This window comes from Microtus ochrogaster, linkage group LG5 (genome assembly GCF_000317375.1).
Source record: "Microtus ochrogaster isolate Prairie Vole_2 linkage group LG5, MicOch1.0, whole genome shotgun sequence".
Taxonomy (NCBI): Eukaryota; Metazoa; Chordata; class Mammalia; order Rodentia; family Cricetidae; genus Microtus; species Microtus ochrogaster.
In genome coordinates, this window is record NC_022031.1 from 62,628,785 (window position 1) to 62,649,720 (window position 20,936).

Genomic DNA, 20,936 nt, shown 5'->3' on the forward strand with positions numbered 1-20,936 from the left:
TCTCTCTCTCTCTCTCTCTCTCTCTCTCTCTCTCTCTCTCTCTCTCTCTCTCTGTGTTTAATTGAAAGCTTTGGAAGCACAGTGGAGCCCGAAGTCAGCACACAGAAGAGTAACACCGTACTTTCACAAAACAAGAACATCAATGCATTAGCTACTCTGGTGTTTTCCTTGTGCCTAGTCTCTGGGATACCGTTTAGAGAAATTCATATCTGTTCTGAGGTTAAAGGTTATGGTACCAGAGCTTTTTTCATTTGTATGTATGTATTAATTGCACAGGATAAGGGGTTTCATTATGACATTTCTGTGTGTATGCACCAAGTGCATCTTGGTTAGCACATTGTAACAGAGAATGTAACAGGGGAAATGAGTGAGCATCTGTATGTCGTATCCCCCCACCCCCACCCCTTCCCTGAGTTGCCTTGGATTTTAAGGTGTTTATTCACTGCTTGTGCCCAGACTGATCTAACTACAGGGGCTGCCACTGGCTTCTGGAAATGCAGCTTTCCATCACCGGGAGAGAAGAAGTGAAAGGATCCCTTTTACAGGAGCTAAAGGGATATTCCGGAGATCTATTATTCACTTGAAAACATGCAGGGATGACAGATTTCCACCCGTGCAGAGCTCACTGCCAAGTGGTTTACTTCCTGCCCCACCACCCTTCCCTAACTCCTGAACCTGGTCCCTTTCTGAAGATTTATGGAGAAATAGTACCTGGTTCTTGTGCAGTGATACTGAGAGGCTTTCCGCATTATTGGATTACTGGGGGATTGTGGCAGCACCCCTTTTATCTGGCATTCATTCTATGACGAGATTTTCACACATCCCCCCCCCCCCACTATGCTGCTCAGCTTTCTTTACTTGGTGTTACCTATCGAATTTCCGTTGGTTCTTTTTTTGGGCTGGGGGCATGAGCGTGTGTGTGTGTGTGTGTGTGTGTGTGTGTGTGTGTGTGTGTGTGTAGGGCGTCCATTTCACAGAAGACCAGTTTTGTTGTTCTAGGCTAGGTGATCTGCAAGGCACTTGATGAAACAAAGCCCCTGCTAAAGTCTGTCTCTGCCTCTTCTGTCTCAAGCTCTTAGGCGCGTGATGTCGCCTTCTACTGACTCCCCTGGTACTGGCTATTTGATGGCCCCAAGTTGCCCAGCAGTTGTGTCTGCAGTGGGGGCCATGCCAGTGTGTGGTTTATTGATCTCACTCTCCATAGTGCAGGAAAGGCTTAACCAAGCTTCAGCGCCTAGAAACACACCACAGCCCAGCACTCCCCTTCCCCCAATGAGAAGACCTCCTTTGCTGTGTAGTCCGCCTTCCATTAAGGATCTGATCAGGCGTTCAGATTGTCTGATGGGTGCATTTAAAAGTGAAAAGGGGCTCCCTAGGGACTACTCAGGTGTATCCCCCCTCCTGACCCTGCTGGGGCCGAGGAGGATGAACTCTGGTCGGCTGACAGAGTACCGGCCCCTGCTTGTTCTGATTGATTCTCAGGCTCTGGGTGGGTAAAGAGCTGCAAGGCAGCTCAAGCCAAGATTGATTGCCTCAATTTCAAATTCCCACCTCCCAGACTCTCAGAGGTACACAGAAGGAAGCTCCTACCCCAACAGGACTTCTGGAGGTGGAGCAGGTGTCTGAGTCACCTGTAGCCACCAATCACAAGTGATCCTCTTTATCACAAGGATGCTGGCTGCCCTGAATCTTCTTCCTGGACACATTCAAAGCTTTAAAGGGGAGGTGCGTGTGTAGGGTGGGGGGGAATGGTGGTGGTGGGGAGACTCTTTTTGTATCTCCCTGTATCTCTGTGTGTGGGGGTGGGTGGGGGCTGGGTTTTAGTATCTGAGGGTCAACAGAGGAAGCTGCCACAGGACCTCGTCCTGGCAGACTGCAAAACTATTGTGTGGGCACAGTAGATTTGTTTTGCAAATTAAGTGTCTTTGGATAGAAGTGAGGTGGTGAAGGTGTCCCTGTCAAAACTACCCAGAGAGCTCTTGATCCCGTTGACCTTGACAGACCTCTAATGTTAGTGGAGCCACAGGGCTGGCAAATCCAAATATTTGGGAGGTGGGGCTGATTCGGGGGCGCAGGTTACCCGGCAGCCCTAATTGCCACCACCTCCCAGCCTCTCTGGGTAGCTGTCCTCACGCTCAGACCCCATCCCAGGCCGGTCCCCGCCCCTGAATCCCTTCCCTGTCTCTCCTCCTGCCAGCATCTCAGCTCTCTCTCTCTCTCTCTCTCTCTCTCTCTCTCTCTCTCTCTCTCTCTCTCTCCCACTTTTCCTCCCGCTCCCCTCCGTCTCGCACGCACCCTCTGTTTATTTTCCTGCCTCCATCTGGGCCCTGCTGATATTGTAATCACCCTGATGCACGTTGGCTCCTCTCCTCTCCCTCCCGCGCGCACACACTCACTCACACACAATGTGCCATCCCGACCAGCCCTTTACTTCTGATAAGCTCCGATGTGTGTTTAATGAATACAAAGCGGCGGTGTGGGGGCCGCGCGGCCGGCCGCCTCGCGCGCTCGCCGCCGGAAGGTAATCTCCGCGGCCGGGCTGGGGGCGGCGGGGCGGGGCGCGGCGTGGGGGCGGCCCCCCAACGATCTGGAGCAGATAAGAGCCAGGGAAGTGAAGATGTAACCTGTTATCGGGCTCTCCTCTTAGCTGCCAGAGGGAATTTACATTTAAAGATTACAGAGAGAGAGAGGGAGAGGATCTGCCTTTTGTTGTGCGGTGTTGAGGAGGAGGCAGCGGCCCTGGCCTCCACGCTATCTCCCATCACCTCAGCTATCAAGACGGGGCACTCACGGAGGTGAGATTACGGAGGGCCTTATCTTTAATTGGGTTTAGTGTTGCCAGCCTGAATAGGTTTAAAGAGCCTCGATAAAGGGGGAACAATAGATTATTTGTTGATCGGACGATGGAACCCTCAGATGCAGAAGAGAGAGGAAGAACTCTTACCAAGTTGATTAGCTCTATTTTATTTTGATTTTGAGGTGACAGGGTCTCTCTTGGTAAAAGGAGGAAGGACCAGGGAACTTAGGTGCGATTTGAACGACTTGCAATGTTTTATTCCCTATATGCTTGCTTTTCCAGACTTCTGCACCTGCCTTATTTTGAAGGTGCCTTCTCACCGTTTCTCCTTAAGGGTTGATGTAGTGAGGGAAGCGCAGGGGCTTTGGGGGTGGTTCATCTGGATTTGCTTTCCAGTGCCTTGTTTTGAGCAGGTGATGAATTGATGCTTTGGTCCTGGAAGGGGTGTGAAAAGCCTTTGGAGATCACTTTTAATATGGAAGGAGGAGGATGGCAGATTGTGGTGCAGCTCTGGCTCGAAGGTTGAGCATCACTCTAGGTGTAACCGAGAGATTATATTTTGTATTTGAACCATGACATCTTTTGCTTGAAATCAGTGTGGGGGAAAAAAAAAGAAGCAAGTTGTCACTTGACTCATGAATTACATTTTTTTTTAAAAATCACATAAACTTTAGAAGGTTTTTAAAAATGAATAAAAGTAGGCAAAATGATTGCTTTTGCCTCCTACACACAGTTGATATAGGTGTTTTCATAAGTACCTAGATATGGGCTAGTAACTAAAAGCCTAATTAAAATTTGTTTAAAGCCAGAGAGGCATGTTTCCTTGTTGACAGTGGCAGATCGATCGGGGAAGACAATAAGTCCCATTATTTTACTTCCATTGACTGAACATATTGACATTTCAGGTTTACTGTTGCCTCAGTGAGCAGGGCAAAACATGGAAATGCACAGACCAACTGGTCAGAGTGGCACACAGATTACTGCAGGTCCTCTCTGCCTTCAGGTTACCTTATCAGCCAGCCAGAAGGGGGAAGGCCAACCTGCCCTCCCTCAGAAGAAGCAGCACATTTTTGGTTAAGGAACTGTCAGATAACATGTCTTGGGAATATCAATCATTTCCCAAGAATTGAATATGATGTAGAAAAGTATGTTTATTTGAACATCTGGGGAAGCAAGCTAGTCAGCAATCTTGAGTATTTTACAAGAGTCCCATTTACCCTCCCTGGAAATAATTATAGTAGTGACCGGCTTGTGATTGGGTGATAGCCATTGTGTTCCAGTCCAGGGTTCACAGCTAAGTCTGCATCTTAGAAAAGCACTGTTTACAGTTTCTCCAGACACAGGGCCTGACTCTGACTTCTCCCGCAGTTTCTCTTGGTGGGTGAAACAGGAAACGGCAGGGATGTGACTCCCTCAGGCTCATGCGTGTGCCTAGACAGTGATACGGATATATATATATATATGGATTCCAAGCAGATGTTGACAAAATATAATTTGCTGCCTTCTTATGTCATCTGGCATTTACACACTTGGCATTTTGCACACCATGCATATAATACACAATCAAATTAAGTATTAGGTAGACACTGAGTCCAAGAAATTTGAACCACATCAAAAGTAGATATGGGATGAAGCCACAGAGTCCGAACATAGCTTTTAAAAAGCCAGATGACCACGACTTATACAGAGCACACAGTGACTGCTGCCCTCACGCAGGGAACCATGCCCTTTGCAGTGTTTTAGAACAGAAGTGTCTTTTAGGCCATTTCCATGAAAATGTTAGGTTTCCATTTGATCAGCAGGTGCTGTGGAGATGAGAGCCATGTGTGAATTTCCAGAAGGCTAAAGGTGTCAGTTCAGAAAGGGAAGTGATAAGAGAAAATGCGATCAGTTTCCCTGTTTTCCATTTGTGCAGGATTTGAAGAGCCGTTTTGTTGAACGGCTGCATCTGCTCCAATATGAATATTGAGCTACTTCCACTAAAAATAACAACCTATAATTTGGAAGTCAGTGCAGCCTTTTGTTAATGCGAGTGGGTTATTTAAAAACAAAACAAAAAAAATAAAAATAAAAAAACAATTTTCTATTCTGACAGTCCCCTGCCTAGCTGCATTTCCATTTGCTCTGCCTTCCCTCTGCAGATAAATGGTGTTAGCAATTAACGACTCATCGCGTTTGGCTAGGAAAAGAGGTTTTCATAGGTGAAAGTCCTGCTACTATAAAGAGGCATTGCACAAAACAAAATTTATCTTTAAACAAGCTTGTAAACTATGTTTATTAAAAATGAGGTACTCTCCCTGACTTTCTCCAACACTACAGTTTTTTACTGACTGGCGACTCCCGTGAGGTGGTTAACGCGATTTCGCTGCATACTGAGCAGTCTGTAATGTTTTCACCTTTAATACACCTTCAAATGTAAGTTTAAACTAATCAGGGGATATTTTACCTAACAGGGCTTTCAAATCCTTTTTTTTTCATGCTTAAATAAATGATTAAATTATGCTTGAGTGCCTGCATACAAAGGCTTTGGCCGCTATAGTCCTGCTAATCAAATAAGTTTTATGGCCCACATTAGAGGAAAAATTGGATGCATTTTACTGGTGACATTTCTAGGAAAGACGTGTTCTTTAACTCATCTGGTATTAATTAAAAAAAAAACCTCCAGAATGTATTTAAAATAATCATAATGAAAAATTCTTCATCCATATAATAAGAATGTGAGTGGTGACATTACATGGAACACAGGCAGGCACAGAAATGTGCGGTGGTAAGCAGATATGTACATAGGTCGGCTATTGATTCAATCATTGATTGCACTTGGTTTGACTTGTGGCTAAAGTCATTTGTCCAGGGTGAGCCCTGATCACTGCCCAGGCTCAATTAGCTGTGGAGCTTGTGGCTCCACACTTGAGTTGGTAGATACATTCTTCACAGGTAAACTCGGAACAGCTCAGGAAAGGAGAAAGGGGAGAGCAGATACTGAAGATGACGCATGAACGTGCTGATTTATAAATGTAGTGTTTCTCTTGCAACATCAGTTTGCAATGAGAAGTGGTTGGAGAAGACAACTGGATGTGTTATTGGATGAACGATTATGCGTATGCAATCAGACAAACAATACCGCTCTTAAGGAGTGTTTTTTTTTTTTTTTTTCCAACCCAAAACGCAATGAACAGTCCGGTACTCTGGCATTCTGGCATGTCGTTAAGTAAGTTTGATATCACCTGGGTGTATTCTTTGCTGCATGTGTTTTGCCGTTTTCAAGGAAAGAGCCACAGCCATGGTGGCTTACACCTATAATCTCAGCACTTGGGAGGGGAAGGAGAGGGATTAAGAGTTCAAAGTCATCCTGGGCTACATAGTAAGTTTGAGGCTAGCCTGAGCTACAGGTAACTGTCTCACAAACCCTCTCCCCAGAGAGAGAGAAAGAGGGGTGGAGGAGACAGAGAGAGGGAGAGAGAGAGAGAGAGAGAGAGAGAGAGAGAGAGAGAGAGAGAGAGGAGAGAGAGGAGAGAGAGAGAGAGAAAGCTAAATCACATATCATTCAAAAAAAACTATTCACAAACGCAGCACCATCACTTACGATGATCCATGCTGAAGCCATCGTATTTTATGTGCCCCAGGAGGGACAAGTTTCCTGGGTCTTCAGAATTAGGGTATAATGTCTAATCTCTTATATCAGAACCCCTGGTAAAGTTCCACAGTGCATCCCTGTACCCCTGACATCACACAGACTGGATGTGGAATACCTACATTGTAGTTTCAACTTATGACATCTTGTGTACTATAACTCATAGCTCATGAAGGAACGATAGTCATTAGTTTCTGTAGATGTTGTATTGACCGCAGTCTCCAGACAAATCACTGTTAGTGTGAACGAAGAAGGCGTTTAGAGTGGCCATGCTGTGCAAGAGGGATGTGAAGGACAGGAATGTACGTTCCCAGTGGGTCTCCTCTCTCCAAACACCGTCGGTGCCTTGGGGAAAGTGATGGACTGGCTTCATTCATCTTCTAATCTCTGGGGTACAGACAACTTCCGAGTGTGCTCTGGGGTTCCAGGAACTGCCACACACACAGTTGTCTTGGGGGAAAGGTAAATGATCAGCAGCCGATAGAGACTCGCTTGCTGTGATCTTGGTCCTAACTTCACGTACGTTTTCCTCATAGTCTTCAGGGGAATGATGAACTGACATCTCACTCTCGTCCTGTAAGGAACTCCCACCCACGGCTCAGACTAGCCACAGCTGCTATCCTGGCTTTACGTTTGACCAAAGTTTCACTGACTTTAATTACCTAATTCTTTATTTAGTGTTTTCTTAGGGTCTTACTATGTATCCCTGGCTGTACTGGAACTCACTCTGTAGACCAAGCTGGTCTTGAACTCACAGAGATCTGCCTGCCTCTGCCTCCCATGGGTTTAGATTAAAGGCATACTGTACTATGCTCAGCTTTAACAATTTTTAAAACTGAGGTTTCTTGTCTTCCCCAAACTGACCTACTTTGTGCCTGAGTTCTCCTATTTAGGACTTATTCTCTGAATCCCTGTGTCTTTACTTAATCCACCTTTGAGTCATGCTCTGCAGGGGCAGCTGGACTAGCATATCCCTGGATACTGCCTAATATGTATCAGTGTGTCTATCTCCATCTTCCTAAATCTGATGTCAGTCATCCACCCCTGAGGAGTTCATCCTGCACTGAGCCCATAAACTGATATCCAGTCCCTTTTCTGATCCATCTAGCATCCTGGGACAGATTTTTACCCAGAGTCCCCAGGTTTTCCCACACAAGTGGACTCTTGTATATCTTGATCTCTTGTTCTGTCATCGTAAGATTTTTTTTTTTTTATCTGACAGTTGAGAGGAAGGGGGAGTTGCTCTTTGTTGTTGTTTTCTGGGTAAGGCAGCCCTCTCTGGAGCTCAGGCTGATGTATATGTAGCCTAGGTTGGCCTGCAACTCAGTTCTTGCTGCCTTAGCTTCTTAAGACTTGGGATTGGCTTCAGGCTTATGCCACACCCAGCTAGGAGAAAAGGATTTTATAGCATCTCTTACTCTAGAGAAGTTTAGATTGTAACTGGGTGCATGGGCTATGGCTCCACATTATAGAAAGAAGGCCTGGTATGGATATGTACCGTCCAGAGAGGTAAAGTGTTATGTCCTTCCGGTTCACTCACTGGCTTCCTTGGTAGCTTAAGTTATCTCTCAGTTTTCAGGTGAGTTCCTCAGAAGCAAGATGAGAGTGTCTTCTATGTGAATATCTAATAGATAACAGGAATAGACTTGGGGATTTTCTTACAAGCATAGTGTGTATTGTTGACAATGAGTTTGGGGCACGATGTTTATCTTCATGTTGCTAGGTTAGGGCATTACTGGTAGGGCTTTACTGGTTCTCCACCCCTCTGTATGAGGAGAAAAGGCACTGGGAAGAGCCATCCTGAACCTTAGGTGACTGTGTGAAGTGTAAGCCATTGCTCATGTCTTTCAGGGACAGTGATGGGAGAATGGATCTGTTTATGCTGTAAGAAGGGACTTCTGTTAAAGGGAAATAGGTTTTATGGTATTCCTTCAGAGTCGCTGGGCAAGACTGCGGCCTCATGCAAGGCTGTGGGAGAGAGGGAGTGGAGATTGGGTGTCATTAGTGAACATTCACTGTCACCCATGGTCTCAAAGTCTGGAGTTACCTGGGAGTGTAGAACATGCCCTCTTTAAATAGCATTGTGGGCCAGAACTGATAACAACTCGTTTAAATGAGCAGTTCATTGACATGTGACCAAAATCAGGACTTAAAAGAAACCTGAGAACTTGACCAAATGCTTTGTATAAAGAATTTAAAAATTTAGTTGTTGCCATCAGCACCCTGACTTTGTATTTGTTTCTTGTTTGTAAAATCAATAGAGACTAATGTACAGACACTAGAAGTTTGTCTTCAGTTTCGCAATTTCTGAAATCGCTTCATGAAGCAGGGCTGGATTTCTTTGACAAGCAGGAGTGATTGCATGTGTTTGGTTTGATCAAGATGAACACTTTATTGTCATCCAGGAAACTTTTACTATTTGCTAAGGAGTTCTTTGGCTGGCGGGGCTTGAGAATAGTGCCAATTTTCAATCTTCATTAGAGATGGAACCCATGGGAATCCCTCTTACTTCATAGGTCACAGAATATCTTTTTAAACTCATGTTCAAAGTTCAGTGTGAAGCTAAATGGAAATTCTTTGCCATAAAGGAAAATGTTTATAAGTAGAGACTCAGAGAGTTCTTCATTACAGCTTGCGTCCATTGGGTTGTATAGTATCTAAGATGTATTAGATAAAATATTCCCAAGAGATGTCAAGGAAGATTGCAAAGAAGTTGAAGAGCTGGAAATACAAGGATGACAGGAAAGGAAGGAGAGATGTGTGGCCAGGTGGAGGCAGTTGTGAGCTGTCTTTGGTAGGACTCTCGCTGGACCTGTTAGAGGAATTCACCTAGTAACACTGACGAGGATTGAATCCTAAAGCTGTAGACAAGTAGACAGATGGTGGTCCCCAAGAGGACCTGCACCAGTAATGATGCCAGGGAGATGGCATCCTGCGGAGAATATTCAGATCGCTTTCCGCCTGGGACTCGGTGCTAGCTGTGCTTTAGGTGTAGTCTGGGGAAGTTTGTTCGTCGGCCTGGTTGGTTGGTCCATGTGGACGTTCTCCATCCCTTCCTCTGGTCACAAGATGGAGGAAGGTGTGGTTGATTCTGAAAGGCTGCTAGTTTATTTTCCAAGTCCACACATACATTATACACACTGTGATGAGCAAACACAACAGGAAAGGATGGCAGATAGCAGTGGGGCTGGGGCATTTATTATTAGAATTATTACAATTCTGTAGCTCCCAGGGTGTGTCAGGTACTGTCCTGTATACTTCCCCAGACCCCGTTGGCTCACCCTCTCCCCTGGGCGTTCTCATTTCTAGCTGGAATTATTTGGAAAGGAGACCCTCATCTGACCTCTCATGGCTAGCGGTATATAGGCAGTGACTTTGTATTCTTCGGTTTAAGCGCGGTGAGGTGGGGGAGGGGGGCCGGTCAGTGAAGGTGGAAAGGGAAAAGAAATGTGATGAGTGTCCATTGATTGACAGTCCCAGTTAAGCATTCAGTCGGCCACAGGGGAGTAGGCAGAAGATACTAGAGAGAATGGAAGTGAAGAGCAGCAAGAGAGGAGAGAGGCGGCCCCGTGAAACTCGTGGTGGCTTTCTCAGGAGTCACGTACTAGTTGCGTAACCCTGGTAGAGACACTTTCTAGCCTGACCAGTGAAAAATGAAGCATGTATTCCTGCAAAGAAATCTAAAGTCAACGGGTAATTTGTGCCAGGTGTGAGGCAGGCTGCTGGGAAGAGACCTAAGGCAGGTGGTGGGTGGGGGCCCCACTGAGTAGCAGACCTTTTGGAACAGTTTTGGTAGTTACAACAGTATACCAGATTACTAACTAAATGGTGCGATAAGTGGGGTTTATTTTTATTCTCTCTCTCTCTCTCTCTCTCTCTCTCTCTCTCTCTCTCTCTCTCTCTGTGTGTGTGTGTGTGTGTGTGTTTGTCTGTCTCTCTGTGCACGTGTCTGTGTGAGTGTGTGCTGCAAGTGTCTGTGTACCCACAAAGGTTAAAAAGGGGTTTTGGATCCCTTGGGGCTGGAGTTACAAGTAGTTGTAAGCAAACCCCATGTGGGTATTAGGAGCCAAGTTCTGGTTCTCTGGAAGAGCACAAAGTGGTCTTAGCTGCCGAGCCATCTCCCTCCAGTCTCATTACCAAGTTGACATCTAAGCTTCTCTAGAGACAGGAAGGAGTTTTTAGGACCTGGTTGTTGGTGTTGGTCAGTAGGTCTGTACAAGGTTAGAATACTGGGGAGAGAGGGGGAGAAAGTAGGAAACTCCCTAGCCAATGGATGCACAAAAGGTAAAGAGTGCACAGTAAGAACAAAAGCCCATTTGTGGCCTGCAGATAAAACACTTGATGTGGGCAACTTCTTCTTTGGGAAGTAGCATGGAGGGTTCCTGCTTGGGTTTGGGGTCTTGCATTCCTTTCTTACCATAAGGCCAGAATAGTTAAAATTGTATAATAAATGAGGGGTGTTTTTCTAGTTGAACTTCTTTTGTAGAATAGGCACCACCATGAAGCAAATCTAAAGCCAATGTAAAAAAGATATCCCAGGGGACATGAACCTCATGGAAGCTGTTCCTCTGGAGTTGGCTCTGCTGTGATGGGTCTCATGCCGTAGAAGGTAGGAAGGGTGTGGAGGCCAAGACCAAGCAGTGTGCTTGTACCAGTTCATTTACTGTGGCTCTTTACTTTGCTTTCTAGGCTGGGGATTGAATCCAGGGTTTTGTGCATATTAGGCCAGCATTTTCCCCAGTGGGTTCCATCTCCATCCCCTTGTTTTAGCAGTTTAGATCGTAGGTACTCCAGAAGGGTGGCCATGATTGGGTTATTAGGACGGGAAATACAAGAGACATTTCCAAGAAAAAGTAATCAGAGCATGGATTTATTAGGGAGAATCCGTAGAGGGGGAGGGTAACAAGCAGAATGACTGCCCAGTGCATGTAGCCTGCCAGAACTTGGGAATTACTTTGGGTTTGTTTAAAGAGAAGCCCCCGCCCCCCTGCTCTGTGCCTCCCTGCTCTGCTGCAGACTCATAGAGTTCCAGCCTCAGACATGGTTATTTAGGTACTTCAGCCCACAGGATTCTCAAGGCTTCAGCTACCTGTGGGGTCAGGGACAGCACTACCCAGTGGTAGGCGTGGTTACACGGGCCTCTCCTGACCTCTTTGGGACTTGTCTCTCTCCTCATGGATTTGGCTCCCTGAAATTCTTTCAGATGGTTGTGACCGACCTATCCACCTGGAGATACGCTCTGGATACGTGCGAGAGTAGGAAGTGCTTAGGCCTTAGTCCCCCAGTCTGCAAACACCACCTCTGGTTTTCATGTTTATGTCTTGTAAACATTGAGATTTGGTTGCAAGGTAGTGTGTATAACTTCTTTTAGCTCGCATGGTGGCGAGGCAGTAGAAAGGTCAGGGTGAAGTTGACCGGCCGTTGATGGGAGCAGGGACTATCCTTGGAAATGGACACTCATCAGATTCCAGGCTCTGTGGTTTTGGGAGCAAGAGAAGAATAGTTTTCCTATGAGGTGTTTGGACCATCTCTAATGTGCCCTGGATTGTAAGTAGAGCAAATATATTTCTGTGCAATAATGCTTTTCAGGTCTTCTTTAAGCAAGAACAAATATGTGCTAAAATATTGTTGCTAGAATAGAAATTAATGTTTTTATAGTTTTACAATCATCAGATTGTAATAGTAATATAGTATCATGTGTGAAACCATGGTTTTTATTTTAAAATGAAGGAAGGCCTCGGAAAGGTAGAGTAGGTTTTTTTTTGATATGCTGAAAGACAGTAATAAACATTACACATTTATTATGAAATCACTCTGCATAATTTCTCCATTTAAGAGACTTTTGTGTCAGAAGACACAGCATCAACATTAAAGCGGTGTATGAGCCAGACATGGTGGCTCACTCTTGTGAGCCTAGCACACGTAGCCTGTCTCAAAGATGTCAGTCACAAACCCTTTCTGTGAATGTAAATTTCAGAATAAAACTCTTAAGATCATATTGTTTCATAAAGCTTGAGATATGCAGGTAGCTGCCGTGAATTGTCCCAATAAGGTGTATTGTATTTGGACAGTGTTTTTTATCCAGCCGTTTCTTCCCAATCGGCATGGCTGCCAGGGCCTGAAAAACTTTCATGTAACTTGTCAGTAAAGTGTAACTTAGCAAACATGTCAGTTCTGTAGTCCCATTAAACATAGAGCACAGGAGTTTTAGGGTATCTTCTGAGAATTTTATTAATATTATTATTATTATTTGGTCTGGGTCATCAGTCTGCACTTATGTATACCACATACTTTCCCTTGTTGTTTCTTTCCTTAATAATTGTATTTATCCAGTACACTAATTTGAGAAATACATATTTTATCATGCTGTATTTCAGATTTTTAATTGGTTGTATTTTTAATAAAAAGTATACATGCTAAAGCCACACTTCTGGTCTTGTAAGAGGGATACCATTTTCCTAACTGGACCTATGAGTGCCACAATTATTCCAAAAATTTGGAATTTTTCTAATCATGCTTAAGATCATCCTGAGTGTAAAGGGACCTATAACACACTATACTTCATACATATGCATTGTGTGAGATAATAAAACCCTTTTTTTCCTTTACAAAATATCACATCATGCCAAGACTTTGCTTTGCTTTTTGTAAAGTCACTTAATATTAAAAAACCCTATTTATCTTTACTTTTGGGCTTTAATCAGATCCATCAGAATTGGCTTTTGATGAATTTTTATTTAATTATTAATTATGCTTGATAAAAATTAATTTTCACAGTTAAAATACCCCAAAATTTCACCATGAAGCAATCCCTTTTTTGTTCTCTCTGTCTCTCTCTCTCTGTCTCTCTGTCTCTCTCTCTCTGTCTCTCTGTCTCTCTCTCTCTGTCTCTGTCTCTCTCTCTCTCTCTCAGTATATCTGGCTCTCTGGCTGTCCTGGAACTCACTCTGTAGACCGGATTGACCTCGAACTAAAAAATAATTCTGTTTTAAAAGGCCAAATTATGTTATTGGTAAAGAATCATTTTTGAGATACACTGTTAAATGAAAAGGGCAAGGAGCCGAAGAATGAATGTGCTCACTACATACGCTCAAAAATTGCATGCAATTCTACTTGTAGCAGATGTGCAAGAAGCTGACAGCATTGTTGCTTTCAGAAAGGGAGGTCCAGGCATTCTTGGTCTGAGAAGCAGGTGTTTAGGTGCCAAGCTTTTAGTATATGGTTTGTGGCAGAATAAGGGGCTGCAGTGTGAGCCTGAGGCTCCCTGGCCCAGGAAGTTGCCCATTGTCCCGTCCCTGCCAGAGCAGTTGAGTGCTCCAGACAGGAGGCCTGGCTCACAAGGGTTCTGTTACTTTCTTTCCCTTAAGAAGCAGTTCTCATCCAGACCATAATAGTATAGCCTCAAAGGACATGGAAAGGTTGACAAGAATGAGCTGCACAGCATGACCATGTCATGTGGTTGCTGTTCTGGGCTTTCCAACTATGGAGTTGTCAATCCCCCTTTTCTAGCAGCTGCCAATGTGGCTTCTCTTTGTGGTCCTACCTTCATTTGGGAAATACTGAATGGCTCAGCTTGGCTTTGGGAATAGGGGCATGTGCCTGGCTGAAGCTCAGCCTTTCTCTTTCTGCCTTTTCTTAGGCCCTGGTGACTCTGTGTATTTGTACCTGGACCTCTTGGGTGCTTTCTGAGGGAAGGGATTAGGTCCACTTTACCATCTCCTCAGCCTTTGCTGAAGCTTTCTCATCTATGACTTCTCTCCTGGCAGATTTAGCTGGTTTCCAGGCTCCTTCAGCATAGGAGTATGGATGGAACAGCTGGGGTCCTTTTGATGCTTTGTTATATAGTGAAAAATTTCACACATTGAGCTTAAGTTATTTACTTAAAGTTCTCTGGAAACATTTAATGGCTAAAACTGAAGAGCAAACTTTTGTTTCAACAGCATGTCTTTTGTTTGCTTGCTCCATCTCTTTCCACCTTGGTCCCCCCCCCCTTTTTTTTTTATTGTGTTCTCTCTTTAAATGCTCAATTTATTGCAACTGTATTTTGGCTTGTATATTGTAACAGTGCCTAAAAGTACAACACCCCCTGGGATGCTTAATTCTGTCAGCCTGACTGGATTAAGAGATGCCTAGTGCATTAATGAGGGAGACTTTTGGGCGTATCTGTGAGGGCTTTCTTTTCCAGAGAGGGCTAATTGAGGAAGGAAGACCTGCAGGAGTAAACAGTAACATACCATGGGCCCAGGTCCTAAACTGATATAAATGCCAAAGGAGTAAGCCAGCGGAGTGACAGTTCTCTTCTCTCTACTGTCAGATGGGAGCAACCTCACTGGGCCATCTTCCCATGACCCTTTATGGTGTGATGATGGACAGACAAGTTCTGATTTCTTGCTTTAAGACATCATCAGTGTCTCAGGGCTTATTACCACTCTCCTGGAGGCCTTTAAATCTCACCAGTTAGAAACAGCCTGGTAAATGGGGGAAGGCATACAGACTGCTGGTGAGAATTATACCAACAAGACTCTTCAGTACTTTTGGAAAAGTTGCTGTTTAGGGTTTAAATATACCCCACAGTTGCAAGTTTCTGGGACAGAAAGCAAAAGGGAATGAGGGTGGAGAGAGATTTAGGATTTTGTTAGAAAAGATAATGAGGGGTACCTGTGTCGAGGCCATGCTTGCAGCCAGGAGGCTGTAGAATCTTGACAGCGGTACCATCGGTGCCAGGTGCAGAAGCTTCCAGACTATCCTTTTTCTTTTATGTGAAAGTTGCCAGCCTGGACAAGGTACCTTTATTTGAAAAAAAAAAAACAGTCTTTGAGAATAATTGTTTCTCTCTTCTTTTATGCTCTAGAGACAGTCTTTCACAGATGAAATTATAGGAGAGAAAAGAAATCACAATGCATTCATTAACAGTATTGTTTTCTTTGTTATTTCGAAGTATTTACCTGCATCCTAATAGCTGTTGCAGTTTAATTGTTTAACTGATGGTAATGGTGCTGATCCTATTGTTAGTACAGTAGTAACTTTCAGAAAGAAGAAATGTGATTTTAGCAGGTCAGTTTAAAGAAAGACCTTTTGCTTCAGTTTTAATGGTCAGAACTATCATGCTGAATTCTGAGCTTACAGGTGGGGTAGGGTTCTTATACATAGCGTCTGGCAGGAAGAACGTGGTCAAGCCTGATAAAGGTAGAGCATTATGGTGATTGGAAGATCACAGGAAGATCACATGGCCAATAAAGGTTTGTGAAAATCCCAAGAGCTGAATTGGGCTGCTGTGATACTACTTTAGCTTGGCCCTTTCTGGATTACCGCTGTGCGCTAAGTGTAAAGGCTCGTATGGGGGATAGGATAACGTGCAAATCAATAAGAGGGAGACAGTTCATAAAAAGACAGTAAGGTGTGTCCATACCGTGATCAATGCAATGAAGACAGCAACCAATGGTAGAATGATGGGAATGGCGGGGTGAGAAGAATCCCCGGGGCTGGGAAACCATTCCTGAGGTGATGTTAGGATCTGGTCATGCGTCTGTGTATACAAAGTCTGGAGGGCAGGCAATGACGGTGCGAGGATGAGATGAGACATCTTGTCAGTGCTGACCCCTCCCCTTTTCTTTTGCCTGGAAAAGCAACTGACCATACTCATAAAGTAACTAACATTCTTGAGATGAGTGTGCTGTACCAATGTAAGGTAGGAAGGCGTAAAGATCTGAGGAGATCTTTTTTCTTAACAAACTCAACTGAGAGACTTACGCCTAAAGCTTGCTGCACTAAGCGTATGCCTTTCACGTCGGGCTACTCTTTTGTTACGGTGACAAACAGCCAGGAGAAGCAACTTAAAGCAGGTAAATGAAGACAGAGGCTTCTGTTCTGCCCGGTCCCCCAGCCGTTCATTCACAAAAAACCACATAGAAATCTACATTAATTATAAACTGGTTGGTCTGTTATTTCAGGCTTCTGATTAATTAATTCTTACATCTTATATTAACCCATAATTCTTGTCTGTGTTAGCCATGTGGCTTGCTACCTTTTTATAAGCAAGGCATTCTCATCTTGTTTCCACTGTGTCTGGGTGACTACTGTAGACTGAACCTTTCTTCTTCCCAGAATTCTCCAGTTCTGGTCACCAGCCTTGCCTGGCTACAGGTCAATCAGCATTTTATTAAATCAATACAAGAGACAAATCTTTACAGAGTACAAGACCATTGTCCCACAGTTCTTCCTCCTTTTTTTTTCTTTTCAAAACAAGAACTCTGAATCTAATCTTCTTTGTTTAGCTTGTTTCCTGACCATTAATCCATGACAACTTGTAACCAACACCCTAAACAGAGACAAACATCCATAATCCATTTCTTGGGAATGTGGGCATAGTTTTCCAGGTGACTTCCTGTAGCTTAGTGGTGCTGATGATCTTATGGGAACCTAAAGAAAATTTAGGATTATGGTCAAGTCCTGACTAGAATATTCTGTGAGGTTTGATTATCTCCACCAGAAGTCTTGAGGTTGTTCTGGATGTAGAACTCAGAGGAAACTCCAACAGAAGTCCTCTGAAATGTTGGATCATCTGGGCCATATGCTCCTATCAGAGGTTTTTTTCAGGGGGTCTTCTTTGATCAAAGAAATGATTTTTCTTAACCCAGAATGAATCCACAACCTCTCATTTCCTGTGGAAACAAAAGCAAAACCTCTCCTCCCAAGCAACATATCTTTTGACTTAAAATTGAAGTCAGGGCATTTCCAAAATATATATGTTGGATTAATCCAGCAGCAGTTATAATCAAATGTCTTTTAGCAACTGGTGCTCCTTCCTCAGCCACCAAACAATTCAAAGAGAGCACAATAACATATAGTATCCAGATTCTTTGCATAGTTTCCATCTTTATGTGACTTTATTTTAAACTCTGTTTATTTTATTTTATTTTTTTTTTGAGACAGGGTTTCTCTGTGTATCTTTGGCTGTCCTAGAACTCACTCTGTAGACCAGGCTATCTTTGACCCCACAGAGATTTGCGCCTGCCTATGCCTCCCAAGTGCTGGGATTAAAGGTGTGTGCCACCACACCCAACTACTCTCTTTTTTCTTAAGAAGTTTATCCTTTTTCTCTTCTTTTTCAAGCTTACGTATATTTTAAAACACACTATAAACCACTTAGAGGTTTTGTTTTTAATCTGAATCTGTCTTTACTGTATATCTCTCTTTTTCTGACCACATGAGTCTTTAATTTGCTAAACAGTATGGCTAGGATTAAAGCCATAAATTTTTCAGATGGATTCACCCCATTCCTTAGCTTTCTGAGAGTCTAGCTTCATGGTAGAGGTACTGGTGTGAGCCATATTGCCACAACTGTATGGAGTTTCAAGGTCCCTGCTACTACCAAGAAGCATGTTGTTGGCTATTCATCAACATCATTTAAATGTTTGGTGGCGGGGCCTCTTAAAAGAGCTGCAACGTTTTTGCAGCTAAAACTAAGTCAGGAATCCTCTCTTAAATGTGACATGCTTGCCTCTAGCAAATAGCCCACCCGAGAAAATGCTGCTACCAAGAAACTGTGCTTACTCTGTGTGTATGTCTGTGTCTTGAATTATTTCCCAAGCTCTCTCAGGTTTTATATGGATGCATTTGTCCACATTGGCACCATTTGTTGACAGAGTTTCTGTCCCAAAGAAACACACAGAGGTCTACATTAATTATAAACTGGTTGGTCTAGTAGCTCAGGCTTCTTATTAACCACTTCTTACATCTTCCATTAACCCATAATTCTTGTCTGTGTTAGCCACGTGGCTTGGTACCTTTTATCAGGGAGGCATTCTCATCCTGCTTCCTCTTGCATCTGGGTGATGACTGCAGACTGAGCCTTTTCTTTTCCCAAAATTCTCCTATTCTGATCACCCCACCTAAACTTCCTGCCTGGCTACTGCCCAATCAGCATTTTATTAAACCAATACAAGTGACAAATCTTTACAGTGTACAAGAGCGTTGTCCCACAGTAGGTAAGGTATATTTTGGCTCACTGTTTTAGAGATTTTAGGGCGGAGGAAGCCAGCTACTCTTGCAGACCCATTATAAAGCAAAATAATTACAGGGATGAGAGCATGTTGGGGAGGTAGGAGGATGTTTATATCATTGCCATGAAACAGAGAAAGTAAGGGAATGTTCTAGACATCTCTCAATCTATTAAGACTCAGCATCACAGACTGTATGGCCCTGAGTTCCAATTGTCACTAACTGAGTTCTGTTCTGGGTTGGAGTCAGTGATGGCCTTAGCGGTCTGAGTAATTCTTATCTTGGACCCCGACTGTACAGCACTCATGGGAATAGGCACATACACATGGCATCTAGTAGGAAGAAGGTAGCCAAGTCTAATAGAGATGACAGTCCTAGGGCAATCTCACAAACACAGAAAGGTCACTTGATCAATAGCTGTCCAGGAAAAAGATTCATGAATGTCTTAAGTGATGAATTGGGTCACTAGGGAGCTTCATTAGATGGGTTCATTGGTTTATTTTTTATTCTGGATTTTTTTTTTATGTTCCAAGTGCAATATAAAATATTGAGGATTGGGTGACAAGAAAAACACAGGTAGGAATCCTCTCAGAACTTTGGAATGGGGAGCGAGGCATAATCAAGAAGCCAGTGGAACGTGTCCTGTAGTATCAGATACAACAACGACAATTAGGAAACCATGTTACGACGATGGGAGAGGTGGGGGCGGCAGATCTCCCATGGCTTCACACCTCTTTTGGAGATGAATACTGGAGTGAGATCTGCCCCCGCCAGTGAGCAGAGCCTTGAGGGAGGGAGACCAGCTGGAAGGAAGGGATGGAGTGTCTGTCTGGAGGCAGGCAAGAGGGATGCGCTGAAGCCATGGCTGGAGAGCAGGCTGAAAATGGTCGTTGTGGGTCTTGGTTGATTAGGTAAGGATGGGGGCTGAGGGCTGTGTGTCTGTGGGTGGATCAGGAGGTGGGTAGTGACTAGTAAGAGGGAGAATATGCATGAGCACTTGTCACGGAGGCTCAAGGCAGCTTGTGGAACCAGGACACTGAAACGCAGTTCCCATGACCTGTGACGTGGGACACCGCGAAACGCAGCGTCCAGTTGCATCCTGCTAGAGGTTGAGTAAAGTCTGCGGTCTAGGTTGAGCCACTGAGTTCTGCCATCTTCTTCAGATTGAGGGGCATGGCAAGAGCACCTCCCAAGGAGGACACCAAGCATTGCTAGATGTGGGGATCCAGTAAGGTCAGGTCTTCTTTCAGTAGGCTGCTTTCATAAACCAAAAGTCAATTGTGGTTTTTTTTTTTTTCATATAAATGTATGCCCTTTAGTCTAGAAGATGTTTTCAGTCAAGAGAAGTTACCGTTCTGCCAATCAAGGTTGATAGACAAAAGAAGTGTGTGTAAATGTTCACTTCTTTGATTAATCATATATTATTTTCTCAAAGAACAACTTCCTCAGATGTGGCTGGAAGACGCCCGAGCACGTGGTTAGGCAGTGACTGAGCAGTACTGTATCGGGCAGCTGCACTTCATCTCTTCGGAGGCTGATTTGGATGTGTGTAGTCTTTACATCCTATTAAATTTTTGAAAGATAAACTGATACAAGAGTTATTTGCCAAGGCCAGCAGCTCTTCCTTTTAAAACCTTGGCTCAGTGTACACACTGAAGGGATGGGGGACTAAGATAAAAGCATTATAAATATGAGGTTAACTGAATTCAAATAGAAGGTTCTCTCAAGTTATTGCATTCCTTAGAAAATAAATACATTGAGCATATGGTTAAGATTGATCAAAAACGTATTCTGTATGCCAGTGATTACATTCCCATCTGTGATTAAGGTTTTCTGTCTGCATCTGGTTTTCACATTATATTTCTGTAACAAGAATCCTTTATATAGCGGAGTTCACTTTCTGTATTTTCTATTAGCTGCAGCTTGAACTACTGCACACATCGCAGATTTAAACATGTGCTTTTCATTACTTCATACCATTGAGAAAAAGTAATATTTGTTTGGGAATGTATGTTTTCCACAATTTCCATGGTAATACAGCACGTTGAGCCTTTTTAATAACACTCTTGTAGAGCTACAAATTGTTCGAGGCATTCTACCCTTACTGGAGCTCAGCTTTCAAACTTTCCTTAGTAGATGTGTGTGCTCCTTGCCCCCACCGCATGAAGAGGTTTTGTGTATTTGAGGGCTGAGGATTGAACAAAGAAATTATTAAAGATAAAGGTAAATTTTGAAGTTTTCCTGTCATGGATGCGTGATAGTAACTTAACGCGGAGCAGGTACACAAATGTTTGAACATATTAGTCATAATGTTAATTGCTGTTGTTCCCTTTATTGCCATTTCATCTGGGAAGAGTTTTTAATATGTTAGGTGTATGAGATACAAAATAAACTCCAAATCCAGACATTAGCTAGCTTGTTCTCTTCTTTCTCCTTTCTCTCTCTCCCTCCTTCCTTTTCTCCTCCCTCCCCTCCCTCCCCTTCCCCTCCCTTCTCCCAAGTGGCAAG

The 20,936-nt window shown here is 43.8% G+C and overlaps 1 protein-coding gene across 6 annotated transcripts in view; it reads left to right on the forward strand.

Moving 5' to 3' along the window:
* The window catches only part of Runx1t1 (RUNX1 translocation partner 1), a 145,602-nt gene that overhangs the window by 5,543 nt on the left and 119,123 nt on the right, over window positions 1–20,936 (forward strand). The window contains exon 1 of one of the 6 annotated variants that reach the window (XM_026786664.1): window positions 2,276–2,521. The exons of 2 other annotated variants lie outside the window; for them this stretch is intronic. In XM_026786664.1, the coding sequence (XP_026642465.1) occupies window positions 2,458–2,521 (64 nt within the window). In that variant the 5' untranslated portion in view covers window positions 2,276–2,457. Of the gene's footprint in view, window positions 1–2,275; window positions 2,522–2,544; window positions 2,796–20,936 lie in introns of those variants that run through there. 3 more of the 6 variants (XM_026786662.1, XM_026786663.1, XM_026786668.1) reach the window with 3 other exon arrangements.